Source organism: the organism of the source record quoted next, unplaced genomic scaffold, assembly GCF_019419815.1.
Source record: "Pyrus x bretschneideri cultivar Hongxiangsu unplaced genomic scaffold, Pyrus_bretschneideri_v1 Contig19, whole genome shotgun sequence".
NCBI lineage: Eukaryota > Viridiplantae > Streptophyta > Magnoliopsida > Rosales > Rosaceae > Pyrus > Pyrus x bretschneideri.
In genome coordinates this window covers 856614-880036 of record NW_025999490.1, presented here as the reverse complement: position 1 = coordinate 880036, position 23423 = coordinate 856614, and the positions used below count along the sequence as shown (strand labels likewise).

Below are 23423 nucleotides of genomic sequence, written 5' to 3'. Positions count from 1 at the left end.
GAAACATAGGATTGGGACTAAGAAATTTAGGGTTTGAGGAATTGATATATTATCTAACCTAAGAGGTCTGAAGTGGGCTGAACCTCACAATAGCCAAGTCATGATAATTTAGTTCAAATTCACCTTTGACGTGAATTAAATCTAAGAACCTAAGGCAATGAAGACAAATACAACTAGATTGTAATGCTAAGGAACAACGAAAACACTTAATAATTTATTAATAGTGTCAATATTGTATCAATTTACTATCGCCACAGTGATATCAATATTATACTACTCTTACATTACGTGACCAGGTGATCTAGCAACACTCAGTTTTTATTTTAACGGGTAGAAATCGCGTGTTTCATTCAAATCAATTTCATTCACACTCCCTTTCTCTCCTCGTTTTTACTCTAGTTAGAGAATCCGTGTTTCATTCACATCAATATCATCCACACTCCCCTTCTCTTCTCGCACGCTCCTCGTTTTTACTTTAGTTGGAGGAAGTCTCGCAATTCATTCAAATTAGCATCGTTCACACTCCCTTTTTCTCCTCGTACACTCCTCTACTTGTTTATGTACCTTAATTCACCATTGTACAAAACAATCTTGCAGTTAAAGTAACACGAGATTAAAATATCAGAGAGTACTACTGTAAATTAAAGTAAACACAGATTAGAAGGAAATTCAATCAACCAAAGCAGGAGGTTAACAAACAGATTAACTTTCCATTCCCATAAATATCATTCAACATTCTTACATTCATAAACATTGTAACCCATATCAAACCCACAATATTTCATACAACACACAAGAAAGAAACACAGAGATACCTAAAACCACAAAGGATTTACTGCTGTTTCAGATTGAACTGACTATTACATAACATTACGACACAACAACCCATTAGATTCACGCACAAACTCCTTTTCAGGAGGTTGGAATTGCGTACGGGTTTGCCAACTTACGGTACCATAACCTCCCTGTTCCACAAAAAGAAATCGGTGGAATCATGCTTTGGCCTTCATACGAAAAACATTATGTTCTCCAGTTCAACGTGCAACTTGCAAAACCTTTCATCGAGAGAAGACACTGACTGCCGTGAATATGTCGAGGATGAGGAGGAGGCGGAGGATACTGACGCTGGAGACTGTCCCTCCGTACTCTCAAAGTATAAACGCCCCCTATATGCCACGAGGTCAGCATAGTACACCGGTGGGACCAATGATACAGGTTTGGTACACCTTGCAAAAGTGAAGCACAAGTCATATATGAGCTTCTGCAATTGGTCAGAAGTAAACCGGTGCTCGTCCCAGAGAACATGGTAGTGCGTGGGTTTGCTTGTCCCAAGGGCTCCATAATGACTGCAGAGATAGAAGTCAAACTCAAACGGGTGCACGATTGTGGTGTCCACAACAGTTCCCGGTGATATATTGCCTGTGGAACCCCCATCCCTTGGATTCTCCAAAAACAGACGAGTATGGTGCCGCTTCTGGGCAACAATAAGTGTGATGGTTGGTTGGTATTTTATACTTGCCAAAGCCAACTTCAGATCTAGTAACTCTTCATTGAGAACCATATCAAACTGGCCCTCACTGACTCCATCACGGAAGATAACAATTTGGTTTGGCTTGGTTTTATTCAACCGCTCGTAAGTTTGAACAAGCTCGAGACACATGTCTCCAAAATTTATTATCTTCTCCTTACGATGGTACTGGGGTCGAACTCGTGCAGCATAACGATTTGCAGCAGGCCAGTTTACAGTGGCAACAACAGCTGCAATTGATGGACTTGTTGTGTTTCGCGCAGCAGGATGATTGACATCAGCCCCCACAAACATAACATGGCCTGCACCCCCTAAGAGGGGGAGCCGATCAATTAGCTCTACATTACTGCCTCCAAGCTTGGCATTGATCTTGAGTGCAAGATTTGCAAGGTACTGGTCATTTGCTTTGTTGGCCATATTTGACAAGCAGCACTGTGTCACTATACCAATTTGAGTCTCAGCGATCCACTTCAGATACTTGTAACCAGGGTCTCTATTTGCCATTACACAAACAAGTAGTTGCAAGTAACCTTTGCCTTCTTTTTTGGCCTTTTCATTAACCTTTTCAAGCAGCTGACGAAGCATCTGCACACTAGAGAATGGCCTCATAGAAGTGGGTTCATACAAAAGAGGCTCTTCCATTCTGATTCCCAGTTTGTTGCACCGAGCGATGAGCTTTGGGATGAACTGGTTAGGGTCCAGTCCATAACGATCATAACTGCTGAAGTCTAGTACAGCCCAATGCATGATTGGTTTTCCTTCCACGACTCTCTTCCCAACCAGATTCCATTGGCATTTCTCTCTGTCAACAGTCACCTTAGTCACCACCTTGCCATCAGAAGCACCCAACTTCAACTCAGGAGGGCCTATCACACGCCCTGTTACTGGTGTCATATTCTGGTTGACTTCAAAGCCAAAATTCTGAATGATGCCACCACTGCCAATGACAAAAAATCAGGATCTAATCACGGCCAAATAAAGTCACTCAAAATGGTAATAACTACCTCCATATTATAAGCATGTTCATGTATGTTTATGATTCTAATGCTTAGATTTCCCTAAATCCACTATGTTTTTCTACAACCCATTTTCATGTGTAAACCGTTATCTTAATGCCCAGTATATGCAAACGAGTCCACTATCACCAGCATGTTCGTAAATAGTGTTATAACAGAATAAGAGTTCTCACTTCTCAATTCAGAGAAAGCAACTACCTACTAACTAAAATCATATACGCTAGTTTACAATTTTCCATGCAAGAGGAATACTGAATTCAAGAAATTCAAATGAACAGTAGAAGTTCAATTTACTTGAAAAAGGAGGGACAGAAATTCACTTACCCGCAAGGTCCATCATTTGATCGTACCATGTCGTATATACGATTCTGTCTATCTCTTGGTGAAGGCAATGAGATGTTCTTCAGCATGATGGCTGCTTCTTTGCCCAAATACTCCTTTGGATACCTTTGCCCCTCAACTAAGACACAGAACTCCATTGGGGTATCATTCCTTCTACCATTTTTCCCCAAATCCAAGCAAGGAATGTTTTTGTACCGAATCTCCTCGTATTTGTCCCTGAAATAATCAAGAAGTCTAACTTTCGTAGGTGGACTCTGGCCATCTATGTCTACAGCATCAAATGTAATATCTCCTGCATTCCTATCAGTAAGCCCCTTAATGAGGTACTTCTGCTTGGTTCTGCGGTGAGTAACGTTAACTTGCAATCCCTTCAATACATCCTCAACATCTCTCCTATAACTCTGGAAATTATTTAAAGTAAATCCCCTTATTTGCTGTTGGAGAAAATCAATAACAGACATGCGCTTATGAAATGCCAAGACTGAGTAATCCAGACACAAGGTAGGACCCTGAGAAGTGAGCTTCAAGCCATGCTGAAAGCCTCTGAAGGCAGCAACACCATATCCAAGGTCATCGTTTGGATGAGATTCAGTGGGGTAAAAGTTTCGACCAAAAGCAATCATGCGCCTAGTTGGATTCTCTTTCATCACCAAGTCCATACTCTGCAATATGTTACGAGGGATATCCAACAGCTGACCACTTAGGTACTCCTTCAACTTGCAAAGCTGCAGCTCCTTCGCAAGCTTTATAGTCAAAATGTACGAACTGAACCGCGTGCCTTCTTCTTCAGGAACTTCCACCTTAAATGATCCAGTGGGCAACGGCACTGCACTGAATATGTTCTTTTCACCATCATATGCTGTACTTAACAACGGAAAATTTGAAGGATCATCCGTGGATAACTGCTTCCTGATTGCAGCAAGTTCAGACTTTGACATCTTCACCGGACGGCCATTCTTAGCAGGGTGTTCTGGCTTAACATCAACATCATAGTGCATTATAATACTCTCAGGATTGAACTTGAGATTAAAATGATTAGCGCGGAGCCTAGCAGTTCGGATATGTATCATCCCCCCACGATCAGGCCGCTTCACTGGCACATGATTGCTCGCCTTTTCCAAAGAAGATGAAGGGGGTGTCTGTCCTGAAATTGCCATTGATTGCATTGCAGGAACAAGAGTATCTGTGAAGAAGAAAGAGCAAAAGGTATCACCAACCTAATTATCTTAAGCAAATTCAAATAACCGGACTAACTGTAGTAAACGACCCACAGAACAAAATACAGAGGTCAGTAAACCTAAGCTGTCTAACTCCGACAAACAATTTTCTCACACATACAAATTAATTTGTTTCCGAAAACTGGACTCCAAGTCGAATTGTATGTCCAATAATTATAACAAACGTGTAACATTTCTTAGTAAACCAATCAAATGCTCGAACCAAACATACCGCAAAACCGCTCCCTACTGGGTCAGTTGAAACCAAGAAGATCAAGCAAAAAGCACACAATTTATCATACATCATTATATGTCATAACACACATAATCCATACCTCAGAAACCCTAAACAGTAAAGCTAAATCAGATCAAAATTAGGGATAGAATTGCAATAATTAAATCTACAAATTAAATATTTGCAATCATTTCAAAAAAAAAGAAAAAAAAAATGCTTCCAAGTCTACCGTCACAATTACTAATTACAATTGTATCTGAAAAAGGACCAAAATGAAAAGAAAAAAAAAAATTCATACCAGGATCAGGAGAGATGTTCGGGGCCGATTCGACCGGAGATGCAGGCGGAGCAGGCGCTCTGGGCCCCCATGCTCTGGTAGAAGCGGGAGCATTCCATGGATTAGGCCTCGGTTGTTGACCCGGATTCTGATTTGGCGGTTGCTGTTGCAGTGGCGGCTGTGGCTGCTGTTGCGGCGGATGATGGTGGTGGAACTGTGGCCCGCCAACATTAACACCGCCGTCATGACCGCCTCGTCCTCTCTCTCCTCCTCCTCCTCCACGTCTCCCTCCAGTTCCTCTGCCATAGCCGCCAGGATCACCTCTTCCACCACCACCACCATCACTCCCTCTCCCTCTCCCTCTTCCCCTTCCCCTTCCCCTAAATCCACCGCCGCCGCCTCCTTCCATTGGAAAATCGGGAGCAAACGCACAAATCAAAGAGAGAACTCGACTCAACTTCCTACTCGCTTTCTTCTTCAAAAACCCACAAAAACCAACAAATGAGGGCCTCTGTTTGGCGGATCAGTTGGTCCCTTCCATATGCCCGGGGGGAGCGTACGAAATGACGGTCTTGCCCTCTCGCAATGGCTTTGCCTTAGTCGCGAAGAGTCAACCACGCAGAAGGCGCGTGGTGCGCGGACAGGTTAGAATGACGAAATTCCCCCCCGGGAACTTTTGCTTTTTGGGTGGAATAAAATCCAGAAGCTTCGATAGAACAGAGACGGTGGGTCCCGCGTTTTGCAAAAGAGAAGGTGAGAGGGAAAGCGTGAGGAAACTGAACGGACGGAGTATCTGATGACATGACATATTCTGCCTCTTTCTTTATCTCTCGCCATCCCTCTCACTCGCTCTTTTTGAATTTCCATCTCTTTTGTTTCTCGCTTTTTACGCAACACGAGATTCGAATTCACGTTCTTTGTATTCCTACCCTTCAATTTTTGCCCACCTTCTCTTTTATTTCTTGAGACGTGTCACGTGTAAAAAAACATCTGATTTTTATTAATATTTTAGGCAATTGGCACTTATGTAGCAAACTTCTCAGTCATATTTGTGCCACGTAAATAGTTTTGATTGATACGATCTTTTAATCCATTATAACAGCTTATCTCAAAAAACTTTTAAACTTGAACAGGTCGAATTTTAGAGTCATGAGGCTCCATACTATTAGATATTGAGAGGATCTTGAACCCATGTTGTGAATGTGCACTGTTGGGTAGTGATAAAGTTCTTTTTTTAACAAAGGGTGTGTACAAGAAGAATTTTCTTAAGAGAGATAAAAACTTAGTAGCTCGTAAGCAGTACACTGTCAATTACTAATTACAACTACCACAGGGATAATGTTGGAAGTTATTAGAGCATTTGCAAGAATGCTGCAAAACAATCAAAACTCTATTTTAAATGGTTAAATTTGAAAGAAAATACATCTCTAACCGACTATATAAAACAAGCTTTATAGCAAAATGAATAGTTACTCTCTAAATTTACACTATTTTTTAAGCTAAATGTAAAAAATAATAAAATTCAAGGGTAGACCCTCGACCAAGGAAAAAAAGGAAGGGAAAGAAAGCTGTTTTAGAAAATGAGTAGGTTGGGTTTGAATTGTTAACAATAAAATAATTAAAGTTTGTTGATACAGAGAGTGTTGTTAAAAATAAAAAGTTAAACTGAGTAACTAAAATAGTTTTTTGACATCGGTCACTTGCTAGTTTAACAAAATTTTAAAACTTCTCTTGGAGATGCTCTTACAAATTATAGTACAGAGAAAAGGCGTAAGGTGGTGAACATTCAAAATACTAATTAAAAAAAAATTAATTTTCTTTTTATTAAAATGTGAAACTATAATAATTTAACTTCTTGACATAACATCGCATGATGAAGTTGTTATACCGCTATTTAATGTTCTCATGAATGTACAAGTTTTCCTTAGTAAGGATGTCACTATTTAAGAAAAATAATTAAGGAATCTTGTTTCCAGGTTTAAAAATTCCAACGAATATATATATATTTTTTTAAGGATCGATCTTTTTATTTTTTGGTTTATAAAAACGTGTAAGCCAAAACTGCTGTAGCCATCTAAATGTGTGAGATAAGGAGAGAAAATTTTGTAGGTAGTGTGTTGTGTTTTAAGTGGGTGGGTAATCGAGATTAATTAGTTTGTTCTTTAGCTTAGGTTAATTATTGCCCTTAGGTTTGTTCGTCAACAGATGAATTTTTCATTAAAAATGTAAGTGCACAAATAGGTTAGAGTGCAATTATTTGTCAATTGACCTTCTGGTTATATCTCTTTTACCCTTCCCCTCTCTCTGTGCGCCCTATTTTTGCACCACAAGCAGAAGGAAATATGATGTACAATTACAGTCTTACAAAGTCTCTACAAGTAAACAACATCATCATGTGTAAAACTTATCATACTTTTACGTCGCTTAGCTTCCTATAAATACGAGTAGCGAACATTAGGTACGAAACCTTCGTAAGTAATTTACATAGTATACAAATTGCATCGAACATTTACAAACACATGGAGGAGCTATAGGTACGTAGTTAGTCGAATGTAATACGTGCCAAGTACGTACATATACATTGAAAGTTGAATGCATTTTGGAGTATATCTAGTGCATGTAGGTGTAGCTAGTGTGCAGGGAGGCGGCCCTGCGGACAACTTTTACCATCATAGCAAACGCACTTGAAAAGTACGCAGGCTCCAGCAGTCGCACCTTCTTTTGTGCATGCCTTGTTGCAGTTTGGACTCCACAAGCATGCACCCTGCCATGTGCTACTATACGACCATTCACGGCATCCTACAAGCCCGCCATCTGCATTGTGCAAGAAACATATATAGTCATATTTGAAGATCGAAATAAAAGAAATAAGGAACAATGAAGAGAAAGGGTCAATGGAGTTTACTAGAGATTTTTCTGTGTACTTAAAACACTATCACGTAATGTTTACTATTTCACTCAAATTATAACATGTGTATTTATTTTTTTGTTAATGCACTATGAAAGTAAGATATATATATCAACTATGTCTTCCGTCTATATTATAACACATGAAATATTACATTACGTGACAATTATTCCCAATACACGTAGAAACACCTTCATTCTCACCTGCAACTGCAAAGACGATGAATATAACAAAAAGCACAGAAAGGCAAATTGACTTCAAAGTTTTAGCCATCGTCTTCCTCAGTTTTTCAATAATTAATAACTAATATTACAATTGTAATGGCACAACTTGTTCGAGTTTTAGGGTGCTGTATATATGCTTTTCTTGCGAGGGGGAATAAGTTAGGGCTTCTGTTATAAAGTTGGGGTTTCAATTGAGGTCCACTCATTTCACCGCGTGGCCAGGTAAGCAAGCCCTTACCACATTTAGGTATAAACAACATGTACAGCTGGATAGAATGTGCAACAGCTACAACAGAAACACTGCTAAAATACACATTTTTTCCTCTAATAATCATGCTTATGTTAACCTAATCTCTGTAGATCTCATGTTTCGTTAATTCAGAGTTTTCTGGGTTTACAGTCAGGGTTGGAAACGTCGGTCTTTCGGGCAGGTAAGTTCGTTGGGTTATGTGTGTAACTGAATTATAGCTATATTTCGGTTGTCTTCTTATACTTCGATGCCTAAAAATATTAAACAAGTCCTTTAAATAAAATTCCAAAAACGACACCCACCAAATGAAACGGCAAAAAGAAGATTTTACTAAAAAAGTAACCTTGCCCGCACTGGAACGCTCTTTTCTGAATGGATCCAGATATCATCTTCGAACTCTCTTTTGTGAATGGACCCAGATGGAGAAAGCTGCATCATGAGTGAAGTCGAGATGTGCTATGGATCGATGTGTGTTGGGGGACCATTGGACAGCACCAGACCGAGACATCATCTGTGCATTTCGTATTTTTGTTCGATTTGTCCAAGGTACCACATCTTCTTAACTTAATCATTTTTCCTTTTAAAAAGGAGAAAGAGAAATTAGTATTATTCTATGGGACTTTAACACTAACTACAAAATCACAGTCATAAATATGTGAATTTCTGAAATTACATCAACATGCCGCATGATCTTACAAGTAGTAAGATCATGTGATCTTTTTGTTCTATGAATTTTTGTAGAAACGAGAATAATATTAATAGGAGAAAGGAGAATCGAATACCATCTTGTGTGCATGATTAATTGCATTTAACTTCTTCAACTACAAATCTTTTACGTATTTAAATGGGGATGAAGCACCAAAAAAAAAAAAAAATTGAAGTGGAGATGCAGAAACTAAATTTTGATGAAGCTGTTTACGGGTAGTTTTCGTTTTATTTGCATGAGATGGAGAGTGCAAGTGCAGTTATTTTATTTGACCATTTCAAATGATCTAGCTTATAGCTAGCAAGAAAATCTAGGATCAAATCCCCCGTTCATGGTTACTGCATGACTGAAGCATCCTCCTTTACATTCAATCCAAGTTCTTACAATAGATGGAGGGAAATATCGCTGAAGGCAGCGGTTGAAGAAGTGTGGTGATCAAGAAAGAGTGGTGCCACCCACATACCCCTATTTACCTCCTACACACTGTTTTTAATTTCAATTGTTGGATCAAATGAACTGAATAAGATTAAGGGATATAAATTAACCGGTAGTGTGGAAATTAAAAATACGTATGTGGTTAGCATCAACCCAAACCAACTGTAGCTAAACATAAATAAATACATATTAATTTTTTTGGAAAATAAAAAGGAAAGTACTTTTGGATATGATTTATTTAGTGATTTTATATGATTTAATTAGGGTTTTAATATGATTTGATTTAGTCTAGGTTTCCTTGTCTTGTAGACAAAGGATTGTATTGATTTATTTCCTAGTATTGCTCTTTTGTAATCCTGTAAATACCTCCTTATGGAGAAGAATAAAGTAAATGAAGTTGTATTTGAGAATTGTGAGATTGTAGAGAATTTTTTAGGGTAAATTACACAAAACTACCTCAACTATGGGTCAAACGACACTATCATACCTCATCTTATGAATTTGTGCTAATATCAAACATCTGTCAGTTTTTCTGTTAAATGTTGACGTAGCTAGAGACGGGACCCACTTCACTAATCCAATTGGATTAAAAAATAATAAAATATTCAAAAATTAAAAAACTACACAAATAAAAAATGCCTAGGGATGCATATCTCTCTCTTCCTTTCTTCCACCCACACCAACTACTCTCTCTCTCTCTCTCTCTTCTCTTTATCTTCTCCTGCATCTCTCTCCCACACTCTAAATCCCTCTTCTCTCTGCAACCACCGGCGCCGAGGCCAGCGTCCTCCAATTCGCCATCTTTCTCCTTCCTACGGGGTCCCAGGCATAATTGTGCACGAGCTGGCGCAAAGAGGCAGCGAGGTTAGAAGCCCAGGGTGGCGACAACGGGTCTTGGCGAAATGTGGGGAGGGAATTGAGGGTTTGGGTGTGTAAGAGGGGAATGGGATCTGGGTGTGGGTTTGGTTTTTTTTTTTTGGGTGTGGGATTTGGGTGTGGGCTTGGTTTTTTTGGTTTCTTCAGTAGGGTGGTGAAGATGGAGGAAGAGAGGCGGTGGTGGGGTGGTGAAGGAAGGTTGGGTATGGAGGGACTAAGAGAGGGATGGGTCGAGTTGGAAGGTGGTGGTGAGGGAAGAACGAGTGTGAGTGGGGAGAGGGATGGAGGAAGGAGATCGCATCCCAGAGAGAGGAAAGAGAGAAGAGGGAGAGAGGGTGGTGAAGGAAGGTTGGGGGACGGGGAAGGGTTTAGTGGCTGTTGAAAAGAAGAAGAAAAAGGGTTGCTGCGGGTGGAGGAAAGGGAAGGCCAGATCCCTTAGGCCATTTTTAATTTTTTTTAGTTTTTTAAATTTTTTAATATTTAATTATTTTTTAATCCAGTTGGATTAGTGAGTGGGCCCTGTCTCTAGCCACGTCAACATTTAACAAAGAAATTAACAGAAAAACTGACAGAGGTATGACATTGGCACAAATTCGTAAGATAAAGTATGACATTGTCACTTTTAGAAGATGAGGTATGAAAGTGTCGTCAGACCAATAGTTGAGGTAGTTTTTTGTCATTTACCCAAATTTTAAATTTATCCTAAACCCTTTATTCTCAATTGATTTGCAATGTGTGTTTTAATGTTATAGTATTCTAGTTAAATGTTGAGGAGTGTTATGCAAACATATTTTTTATATAGTTCAACGAAATATATGTTATAATATATATATATATATATATATATATATATATATATATATATATATATATATATGGGATAGGATCAAGGGACAAATAGTTTTACAAATATTTTTACACTTCTTTGTAGCCTTTAGATTTTATAACATCCAAGGGTTCTTATCTATTCATTAAATGACATGCATACTTATGTGGATTTTAACTAATATTAATGATATTTGAAAGAAAAATAAAACTAATATTAATGATAAAAATAAAACTGAAAAACATAAAATCTGGAAAATTAAAAAAGGAAAAAACCTTAGCTAGCTGTAATCGTGAAAACAAATATCAGACTTTGAGCCCTAATAACACAAAAACATGAAAACTCTTCGAGGTCGACAATGCCTTGGATGAAAGCTAATTAACAAGCCATTGAAAAGCTTTCTTGTCAATCAAGGAAATGCTTAAGAATTTAATGTGAATTAATTTAAGGTTTTAAAACCTCATCCTTTTCTATGAAAATTCGATTTTATTTCGGATATCAAGATTCTGTTTATGGGCTTAGAAGCATCATCAGGGCATCTTCACTGATTGAAATAAAAGGGACTTCTTTAATAATGGGGCAAGAGTTCTCTGAATCTATCTTTTAATCCCCTTTTTTTCTTCAGGCACTATGTATTGCTTGCTTCCCATGACCCTGCAGTTGCAGACAACCCATGAAAATACACAATTGATACTGACGATGATTCAAGGGAGGAGATAGAAGGAAGAAGATGGTGAAAGGGTCGGTTAGGTTGTAGGGAACGATCAAGATTGATATATCCACCATAGATGATTTAGGGCTGGTTTGGTATTGCTGTGCTTTGAAAAAAAAAACTGATTCTGATGTGTTGTGAGAATAAACAGCTGTGAAATAAAGCAGCAGAGTGATTGGTAAACTATTTTGTAAAAGTGTTTTTGAAAAAAAAAACAGTATTATAGTGTTTGATAAACTTTCATGTAAAACAGATGTGAAAAAAAGCTGGTTTTTCAAAGCTGGGTTTCGCAGCTTTGTGTTGTTAGCTTTTTTTTCACCAAAAACTGTGAAAAAAAACTGAAGTTGAATGTTTACCAAACATAAAAAAGATCCCAGCTTTTTTTTATAGCCATTTTTTTTTAGAATCACCTCAATACCAAACTAGGGCTTAGTCTTGTCATATTAGTTAACAATGGCCTAGGCGGTTAGAGAAAGATGGAGGCTGGGAAGTTTACGTTTCCCTAACCTGATATTGTTCCTTAAAATGTTTTAATTGAATAAAGTGTTTTTATTTCCATGTCATTGCCACATCATTTAGTAGTTTATCTTGAGTCATATTAGTTTTAACTTTCATTCGGGGCCATTAGATGTAGGGGTGGGCACGGTGCGGTTCGGTGCGGTTCCACCCCTAAATTGGAACCGAAACCGAAATATATTAACGGTTCGATTCGGTGCGGTTCCACTTAAATTTATTACTAGAACTTTACGGTTCGGTCTACACCGGTTTCGATTCGGTTCTTGCCGGTTTACGGTTCCTAATAATAAATTATTTGAACACCAAATCATTATGCATTCAAATACATCTTCTAAAACTGATTACATAAAGTTGCATACAACACATCTTTTTTAATGCAAATGTCTTTGGTAGTGGCACCAAGTCAACAAAAAGAGACAACTAAAATACATATGCACTGGTCAATTAGTCAACAAACAAAAAAATGATGAAGCAAATTGCAGGTTTTCAGACTTCAGAGAGCAAGCAAGAAGCAACAGCTCCTGTACACAATTTTTCAACCTATTATACCATGACATGTGTGTGTATATATAATTTATTTATTTATTATTAATAAAACGGTTCGGTTCGGTTCGGCCGGTTCTTGGTCATTCGAAACCGGAATCGGAACCGGTTTGAACGGTTCGGTTCGGTTTTTCACTCAAAGTTGACTTTTCCGGTCAACACGGTTTTTTTCGGTTTTTTTTCTTACGGTTCGATGCGGTTTTGCGGTTTGGCGGTTTTTATGCCCACCCCTAATTAGATGTAAAAAGATCCATGAGCTAATATAGAGTGTAAAGATCTTTGTCAAATTATTTGTCTCTTGATCCTATCACAATATATATATATATTACTTTTTTTTTTTTTTTTTTTTTTTTTGTCATATGGTAGATTTGTTAGATTAGATGTTTGGTTAGGGAGTCGTGGGGTTCAAACTCACGCTGTGATGTAAGGGTAACACTCATCTTCACCACTGTGGTAGATGACCACTTGCTGTTATATACTTGAATGTAGTCACTTGAAGTAATAACTTTTGTTTTTTTATAATTCTTGAGAGATATATAACTTGATCAACCTCCCAAATAATGTTTTTCTTTGGAGACATGGTTTCGTGTATTTGATGAAATGTTTCAGAGAAAAATTCCTAAACTCCGCTAGAATAGTGCTACACTTACTATCTGTACATTAATTACTTTTGAGTGGTGATATTCACACCCCCGATGTCTTATTTCCCCACCCACCATTTAATGAAAATGTTAATAACATATTTATCATTTTAAAATAAAACTCTTAAACCCCTATTTAATGCAGTACTAAAATTTTGAAAAAAACAAAAAATAATTTAAAATAATAAATAAATAATGGTGGGTGGGGTGTGATATCTTTGGTGGAAAGAGGTTGGGAAAGATTTGGGTTAGAATCGACGGAAAGGTTGGAGGAAGAAATGAGCGTGTGCTAGATGAAGGCGAGAAACTGCAATGGAGAAAAAAAGAGAATTGGGTGTGAGATCTGCAGTTTTGACAAAAAAGGAGGAAGAATAGTGGTTTAGGGATCCGGGGTCTCTGCTAGGCAGCGTTAGGTGCGAAGGAGATGAAAAATGTCTAGGTCTTAGGTCTTTCATTTTCTTTCATTTTTTTTCTATTTTTATTTATTTATTTATAATATTATTTAAAGATATATTAGAGTTATTTAAAAAAAATATTATGGTTATTTTGGGAATAATGGTAGGTGGGGAAATAACATTTTACTTTTTTAATTTTCTATGGTGGGTGGGATTATCATGTGGGTGGAAAAATAAGACAATGGAGTGAGTCTGGTAGCACTCTTACTTTTTTATATATAATGTTTATTTCAGTCAAACTGTTTAGAACATCCCATGTGCCTTGTTAGAGCATCTCCAAACAAGATGTCAAAATTGCCACGTAAGCATACAACATTAAAAAATGGCAGCAAACTCTCTCCAACCGAGCCTTCAATTTCCTCAGTGGCGCTGAGTCATATGAAGGCAAAACTTTTTGCTATCAAATTTGACAGCATATGTCACATTTATTAAATAATATTTTAATAGATTAATATAATATATAATAAATGTTGTTATGTTTTTGAAATATTTGATTGGTTGTCTTAATCATTGGACTCCACAAAAAGATAAAAAGTTTAATAAATGACATTATTGTTTAACATATTGGGTAGAGCAAAATGTTGTACAAAATGTTAAATTGCCACTTAAGCTATCAACTATCATTTTGATGTTTAAAATCTAACATCTCCTTTGGAGATGCTCTTAGAATATATATATATATATATATATATATATATATATTTTTTTTTTTTTAATAATATGCCTTGTTAATATGAATTAATGGTGTCTATACTCTATACGAGCGTTAATTTACATGTACATAAAATATATATTGACTTTTCTTTCCAATCCTAACATACGTGTATGTTGATTAGAAATGATGTATAAAATGGTAGAGTTGATACAAATGAGCTTATTAATAAAAATACTTGGAGTATAATATAGAGATAAAAGCTAGAGTTGATACATAAAGATACTTAAAGATAAAAGTTATACGTTTTTTTTTTTTTTTAATACGAACATCATTATAATATAAAGATTCGAACTTTTTTGTGTAAAAAAAACTCTTACCCAATTAAGCTCTTCATAAACATCATTGTTACTCAAAATTGCAGCAATTCTGTGACATCCCACATCGCCCAGGGGTGATCCTTAAATGTATATTCCCATCCTACCTAGCACGAGGCCTTTTGGGAGCTCACTGGCTTCGGGTTCCATGGGAACTCCGAAGTTAAGCAAGTAGCGCGCGAGATCACTCCCAGGATGGGTGACCCATCGGGAAGTTCTCGTGTGAGTTCCCAGAAACAAAACCGTGAGGGCGTGGTCGGGCCCCAAAGCGGACAATATCGTGCTACGGTGGTGGAGCGGGCCCGGGAAGTGGTCCCACCCGGGCCGGGATGTGACATTGGTATCAGAGCCTAACCCTGGCCGCGTGTGTGCCGACGAGGACGTCGGGCCCCTAAGGGGGGTGGATTGTGACATCCCACATCGCCCAGGGGTGATCCTTAAATGTATATTCCCATCCTACCAAGCACGAGGCCTTTTGGGAGCTCACTGGCTTCGGGTTCCATGGGAACTCCGAAGTTAAGCGAGTAGCGCGCGAGAGCACTCCCAGGATGGGTGACCCATCGGGAAGTTCTCGTGTAAGTTCCCAGAAACAAAACCGTGAGGGCGTGGTCGGGGCCCAAAGCGGACAATATCGTGCTACGGTGGTGGATCGGGCCCGGGAATTGGTCCCACCCGGGCCGGGATGTGACATTGGTATCAGAGCCTAACCCTGGTTGCGTGTGTGCCGACGAGGACGTCGGGCCCCTATGGGGGGTGGATTGTGACATCCCACATCGCCTAGGGGAGTGATCCTTAAATGTATATTCTCATCCCTACCTAGCACGAGGCCTTTTGGGAGCTCACTGGCTTCGGGTTCCATAGGAACTCCGAAGTTAAGCGAGTAGCGTGCGAGAGCATTCCCAGGATGGGTGACCCATCGGGAAGTTCTCGTGTGAGTTCCCAGAAACAAAACCGTGAGGGCGTGGTCGGGGCCCAAAGCGGACAATATCGTGCTACGGTGGTGGAGCGGGCCCGGGAAGTGGTCCCACTCGGGCCGGGATGTGACATTGGTATCAGAGCCTAACCCTGGTTGCGTGTGTGCCGACGAGGACGTCGGGCCCCTATGGGGGGTGGATTGTGACATCCCACATCGCCTATGAGAGTGATCCTTAAATGTATATTCCCATCCCTACCTAGCACGAGGCCTTTTGGGAGCTCACTGGCTTTGGGTTCCATAGGAACTCCGAAGTTAAGCGAGTAGCGTGCGAGAGCATTCCCAGGATGGGTGACCCATCGGGAAGTTCTCGTGTGAGTTCCCAGAAACAAAACCGTGAGGGCGTGGTCGGGGCCCAAAGCGGACAATATCGTGCTACGGTGGTGGAGCGGGCCCGGGAAGTGGTGCCACTCGAGCCGGGATGTGACATTGGTATCAGAGCCTAACCCTGGCCGCGTGTGTGCCGACGAGGACGTCGGGCCCCTAAGGGGGGTGGATTGTGACATCCCACATCGCCCAGGGGTGATTCTTAAATGTATATTCCCATCCTACCTAGCACGAGGCCTTTTGGGAGCTCACTGGCTTCGGGTTCCATGGGAACTCCGAAGTTAAGCGAGTAGCGCGCGAGAGCACTCCTAAGATGGGTGACCCATCGGGAAGTTCTCGTGTGAGTTCCCAGAAACAAAACCGTGAGGGCGTGGTCGGGGCCCAAAGTGGACAATATCGTGCTACGGTGGTGGAGCGGGCCCGGGAAGTGGTCCCACCCGGGCCGGGATGTGACAATTCTTTTCCCGTTAGGTTAGGCTTTTTTCAGTCTTGTCATGATTCACGTATGCCAATTGGCTGTTTTTTTATTGTATTTAATCATGATCTTCATGCGTGTTACTCTATAGCCTCACTAGCAATTTCACAAATAAACGACAGCCCACTGGTATCTCATACATATGGAAACAAAATAAATAACACCAAATTGACCCAGAAAACAAAAAGATTTAATGTATACATATATGATCACCAACACTTTGCCAAAAATTTGGAAACCATCCCACTTATTTCATTAAACTTGTTTAATTGTGTGGGTCATCATATTCAACAACGTGAAGGCGTTGGAAGAAAAATGCATCTACGTGTTATAACTCACAATTCTGATCGTAAACATTATGGACTTATTTGGAAGTGTTTTTAAAATGAATGAAAAATTTTTATAAAAATTTGTTTTGGGTTCCAAAATTATTTGACGTGTTTCCTGAAAAAAAAAACATCAGTTATGTGTTGGAGAAAGCCCTTCAAGTGTTTTTCCAAAATTCGCTTGCATTTTTAATAAGAATACGAAAAACATTTTCACCAGAAATGCTTTCAGTCATTTTAAAAGCACTTCCAAGTACAGACCTTTCCTAGGTCCGACTCACAAAAGGTCTCCCTCCCCATGCTTTTTCTTAGGTTCTTACCTTAGTAAACAAAAAGGTACATTTATAAAATAGTAGAGTTGATAATTTATTTTATACGCCCTAAAGTTTTTTGTGGTAGGAGGAAATTATTCTCACCATTCGTAATGTAATACAAAATAAGTTTTCAAAACTTGTAGTTGCATATAAATTACGTGTACGTTTGAAAATTCCAACTTGAAATATCTGAATTGATGACTTATCTTAAGAAAATTCATCATGCCATAATATACGACGTGCAATTACTCTCAATCATTGAATTTGAACTTTTATCCTTGGTATATAGAAAATTCCCATTTTTTTTATAGGAGGAGATAGAATGATATTTCACTGAACTTCACAAACAATTACAAAGGTTGCCAATTTGGTACATAAGCTCCAGTGACCAAGAAATTGATTTGGAGTAAATTTGCGCAATGAAACAAACTACAGTAAACTCCTATACGGCTAGGCTACCCTACACTACTGTAGCAATCTAAATGTCTGGTATAAGGAGAGAAGATGTTCTAGGGTAACATGTTGTGGGTTTAAGTGGGTGGGGTAAATTGAGATTAATTAGTTTGTTCTTTAGCTTAATTAGGCTAATTAAGCCCCTTAGGTTTGTTCGTCAACAGATGGATTCTTCATTAAAAAAGTAAGTGCCCAAATAGTTTAGAGTGCAATTAAGTATATGTCAATTAACCGTTCAGTTATAGCTCTCTTACCCTTCCCCTCCCTCTGTGCACCCTATTTTTGCACCACAAGCAGAAGAAAATTTGATGTACAATTACAGTATTACACAGTTTCTAAAAATAAACAACGTCATCATGTGTAGAACTCATCGTACTTTTACTTCGCTTAGCTTACTATACATACGAGTACGCGAACATTACATACGAAACCTTCATAAGTAATATACATAGTATACAAACTGCATCGATCATTTACAAACAGATGGAGCTATAGGTACGTAGTTAGTCGAATGTAATATGTGCCAAGTACGTACATATACATTGAAAGTTGAATGTAGTTTTGGAGTATTTCTAGTGCATGTAGGTGTAGTTAGTGTGCAGGGAGGCGGCCCAGCGGACATCCTTTACCATCATAGCAAACGCATTTGAAAAGTACGCAGGCTCCAGCAGTCGCACCTTCTTTTGTGCATGCCTTGTTGCAGTTTGGACTCCACAAACATGCACCCTGCCATGTGCTACTATACGACCAATCACGGCATCCTACAAGCCCGCTGTCTGCATTGTGCAAGAAACATATATAGTCATACTTGAAGATCGAAATAAAAGAAATAAGGAAAAATGGAGAGATCGGTCAATGGAGTTTACTAGAGATTTTTTGTGTACTTGAAATACTAACACGTGATGTTACTATTTCACTCAAATTATAACACCTGTATTTGTTTTTTTGGTAATCCACTATGGAAGTAAGACATATATATAAACTATGTCTACCATCTGTATTATAACACGTGAAATATTACATTACATGACAACGGTTCCCGATACATGTAGAAACTCCTTTCTTACCTGCAACTGCAAAGACGATGAACATAACAAAAAGCACAGAAAAGCAGATTGACTTTGAAGTTTAAGCCATCTTCTTCCTCAGTTTTTCAATAATTAGCAATTAAAATTACAATTGCAATGGCACAACTTGTTCGAGTTTTAGGTTGCTGGATATATGCTTTTCTTGCGAGGGGGGGAATAAATTAGGGCTTCTGTTATAAAGTTAGGGTTTCAATTGAGGTCCACTCATTTCACCGTGTGGCCAGGTAAACAAAAGTTTACCACATTTAGCCTATAAACAACATGTACAGTTGGATAGAAACAACAACTACACCAGAAACATTGCTAAAATAAACATCTTCTCCTCTAATCATGCTTATGTTAACCTAATCTCTGTAGATCTCGTGGTTCGTTAATTCAAAATTTCGTGGGTTTAAAGTCAGGGTTGGAAACGCGGGACTTTCAGGCAGGCAGGTAAGTTCGTTGGGTTATGTATGTACCTGAGGTTTCTGTTATCTTCTTAAACTTCGATGCCTAAAATACTAAACAAGTCCTTTAAAATAAAATTCCAAAAACGACACCCGACAAATGAAACTGTAAAAAGAAGATTTCTAAAAAAAAAAAAGGTAACCTTGCCAGCAATGGAACTGTCTTTTGTGAATGGACCCAGATCGAGATGGATTGAGAAGGCTGCATCATGACTCATGAGTTAAGTCGAGATGTGCTGTCATTGTGTGTGTGTTGGGGTACCATTGGACCGCACCAGACCGAGACCTGTGCTTTTCGTTTTTTTTTTGTTCGATTTCTCCAAGGTACCATATCTTCTTAACTTAACCAAAGTTGTTTGTGTTAATTTTTCCTTTTAACAAAAGAGAAATTAGAGTAGTATATATATTATTCTTTGGGACTTTAACACTAACTACAAAATCACATAGTCATAAATAAGTGGATTTCTGAAATTACATCAACATGCCTCATGATCTTACAAGTTATGAGATCATGTGATCTTTTTGTAGTATGACATTTTTGTAGAAACTAGAATAATATCAATAAGAGAGAAGAGAATCTAACTATGATCTTGTGTGCATGATTAATTGCATTTTACTTCTTCATCTACAAATCTTTTACATATTTAGATCGGGATGAAAGCACCCAAATTAAAAATTGATGTGGAAATTTAGAAACTAAATTTTGATGAAGCTGGTTACGGGTAGTTTTTCGTTTTATTTCCATGAGATGGAGAGTGCAAGTGCAGTTATTTTATTTGACTCCTTCAAATGATCTAGAAGCTACCTCCTTTACATTCAATCCAAGTTCTTACAATCGGTGAAGGGAAAAACAAACGAATCACGAGAAAGTGGAAGAGACGCAAGAACCAGTATATTGCTGAAGGCAGCGGTTGAGTTAGTGTGGTGATCAACAAAATAAGGTGCTATCCACACATCTTTATTTACCTTTCATACATTATTTTTAATTTCAGTTGTTAGATCGAATAAACTGAATAAGATTAAAGGACATAAATTATCCAGGAGTGTTTGGAAAGTAAGAATGCGTATGCGGATAGCAACACCCTAAAAAAAGGGTAGCTAAACATAAATAAATACATAATAATTTTGTTGGGAAATAAAAAAGGAAAGTGTAGTTACTTAATACTACGGTTTAGTAGTATTTTTCCTCACTTGTAAGTGAGAGGTCTTAGGTTCGAATTTCATGGATGATGAATTCGATACTAAATCAGGTTGCCCACTGTGTGACTTATGTGATGACCCATCCCGAATTAAAATATATTTTATCCTTGAATGTGTGGAAATGGCAAGTATACCCTCGATTCGTAGTGATGTGGATGTACGTTTTTAGTTTTAAATTATTTGTAGTGGACGTGAGTAAATTATACATGACGTCACGAGAGCGTGGATGCAAGTTTGGGCTGAGTCAGGTGTGTAGAGAAAATGTTGTGGAGGAATAAGGGAGTTGTGGGTTGTTTTGATTTAAATTGTTAGCCTTAAATCTCATGGCCCAATCAGGGCCCTACTCCTTCTATTTCTTCCCAATCCCGTGAGACACACACACCTACACATGTGCTTTTTCTTCCCTAACTCTCTCTTTTTTTCTCGAACTCTCTCATTCCGTACAACCCGAGCTCATAGCTTTCAAAACCCTTCAAAACCTCATAGATCGAGCGTAAGGATAACACTATTGGGCTTCCTTCGACCTCACGAGTCGAGTCGTACCCTTGGTTTGAAGGGAAGATTGGTAGAACTCGAGATACCTGAGCTCCGGCAAGGAGTGTAATTTTCTATGACGTGATCGTCGAGGTTTACTTGCTATTGAGACTCGGAAATGTATTGTTACAACTCCTCCAGTGTTTTAGACTACTTTTGGTTAAGTTGGACGTCGAAATAAGCTCGGTCGTGGGTTACAAGTTTAGCCGGAATTTCGAGGAATTCTTCTACAATTTCTCGTCGGATTTAGGACCCCAAATAGGTAAGATCGTGTTCTTCTAGTTTAGGGCTGCAATTTGATATAAAATTCGTGAAATTTGGTGTTGAACCGACGGAAATATTGAGATTCAAAGTTTTTCCAGAAACCGGTGAGTACAGCGGCGACCGGCGAAGGATTCCGGCGAACCACTAGAGAAGACAGAGCATATTCTGTCAACTTTGACGGAATATTCTTAATGTCGTCAGGTATATTTAACGGAATATCCTATTATTTAACGGAATATTCCCTAACGGCGTTACGGTTACCGTCAGCGTGCCTTCGCGTGGCCGGCGCGTGAGACGTCAGAAATTTTTTCTAAAAATATAGAGATGCTCGTGGTGTTGAGTAGGCCACAATGGTATATTCAAATACCTCAATTGAGTAACGTATGAGAAATTATTACACGGTTTTGGTTATGTACTTAAAATTGACATTAAAATAGTGGTTTCACATATAGTTGAGACGTTTCTGGAGGATGAGCGCAGCCATGCAAGACTTGGGGGTTACGACCCGGCTACATACCAGTGAGTGGGTTTTTGGTTTTCTATATATACATATATATGCTTTACGTTTTCCCATAAATAGTTTTAAATAGTCTTTACGTTTAAAATGCCATGTAATAATTGCTTTATATTTTAGCATATGAATTTAGTATAGCTTTGCGTAATGTTGCATGACACTGGGGACGCTCAGGTAAGCTTCAGGTGAGTATATATTGATGGTAGCGATGGTAATGAGTATGATTATGATGAGTTTCATATAGTGATTAATATCCTGCACCTCAATGTTAGTGCTTCGCCCAAGGCTAGGGCCTAAACTTCACGTGATCTTTCACCTCCCGCACCACACGCTCACCTTGGATCCAAGGCAGGTGCCAGCCTGTTGTACAGACCACGTTAGGTGGTTCCGACTCATAGCTGACTTGTGATACTTCGCACAACCTTCACGTGATCGTAACACTTGAGCTTATTCATTTACACCTAGCCTGTCATATAGACCACATTTGGTGGTTCCGACTCGTGTGCAGGACTTGATTGATGAGTTATAGACTCAGCCGTACAGGTCACGTTAGGTGACTCCGGCTGACATGTTATTTTATATTGAGTTATTCCACCTGGCTTACTTATTCATGGCTGAGATGATTGACATGGCATATATCCGATTTTTGTTACTTTCGAGCAGGGTTATTATATACGTATATGGTACTATTTTCTAGGAAATTATACAGGTTTTACGATGAGGGGTTATTATATTTGAAAAGATGAATGGTTTTGAAAAGTTTTGTTTTTGCCCATTCACACTATCTGTTTTGCGCCCCTTTAGGTTTTAGATAGAAGTTCATGTTGATGGCTCACGAGGACTTCACGGCGGCTCTGACAGACATCCACCAGTGTAGGGTTTCTTTTATGATCTGTATAATTAGGGATTAGACTTCTGGACTGCATTCTGATACCTACACTCTAAGCACTTCCACTCGTACTAATATGCTAGTCTAGTGTAAATTAGCTAGTTGGTTTTTATTCACCCATATTTTTCTATTACTATCACTTCCGCATTGCGCAAATGGCTACGTTATCCCTACGTGACGGCCAACATGCCTTGATTTAGGTTGGGGTGTGTCAACTTATACGAAATCAGCCCACTTTTTAGTGTAAAATATATCGTTGTACTAAAAAAAAGTATTTTAGGGATATAATTTAGGGAGTTTTAATAAAACACTCCCAGTATTGTTCACTTTTAACGAAAATGACATTTTTACTCTAAAAAGTCACTCCTGGTAATATTCACTTACAACACCCTTTTGTTCTTTTGATTAAAACTCAAAGTTTTCAAGTCATTTTCATTAATTTTTCTTGTAATTTAATTTAGTGATTTTATATGATTTAATTATGATTTTGATATGATTTGATTTGGTTTAGGTTTCTTATCTTGGAGACAAAGGATTATATATTGATCTATTTCCTATAATTTATTTAGTGATCTTATATGATTTAATTAGGATTTTGATATGATTTGATTTGGTCTAGGTTTCTTGTCTTGGAGATAAAGGATTGTATTTTGATTTATTTCCTAGTATTGCTCTTTTGTAATCTTGTAAATACCTCCTTATGGAGAAGAATAAAGTAATTGAAGTTGTATTTGATAATTGTGAGATTGTAGAGAATTCTAAATTTATCCTAAACCCTTTATTTTCAATTAATTTGTAATGTGTGTTTTAGTGTTATAGTATTCTAGTTGAATGTCGAGGAGTGTTAAGCAAATATATTTTTCATATAGTTCAATGAATTATAT

General features: G+C 38.4%; 2 protein-coding genes across 2 annotated transcripts; both read right to left on the bottom strand.

Annotated features, from left to right (window-relative positions):
• Positions 1 to 986: 986 nt before the first annotated feature.
• LOC103948013 (protein argonaute 2) lies at positions 987 to 5134 on the bottom strand. The gene is made up of 3 exons (XM_009359002.3): positions 4637 to 5134; positions 2869 to 4069; positions 987 to 2465 (listed from the first exon to the last, which is right to left on the bottom strand). Exons 1-3 carry the CDS (start codon positions 5022 to 5024, stop codon positions 1007 to 1009), a joined length of 3048 nt encoding a protein of 1015 aa, XP_009357277.1. The 5' UTR covers positions 5025 to 5134; the 3' UTR covers positions 987 to 1006.
• Positions 5135 to 7123: 1989 nt separating this feature from the next.
• On the bottom strand, positions 7124 to 7796 carry LOC108867291 (defensin Ec-AMP-D1-like). Its single transcript, XM_018647664.2, has 2 exons — positions 7727 to 7796; positions 7124 to 7429 (listed from the first exon to the last, which is right to left on the bottom strand). Exons 1-2 carry the CDS (start codon positions 7794 to 7796, stop codon positions 7245 to 7247), a joined length of 255 nt encoding a protein of 84 aa, XP_018503180.1. The 3' UTR covers positions 7124 to 7244.
• Between the last annotated feature and the right edge of the window lie 15627 nt (positions 7797 to 23423).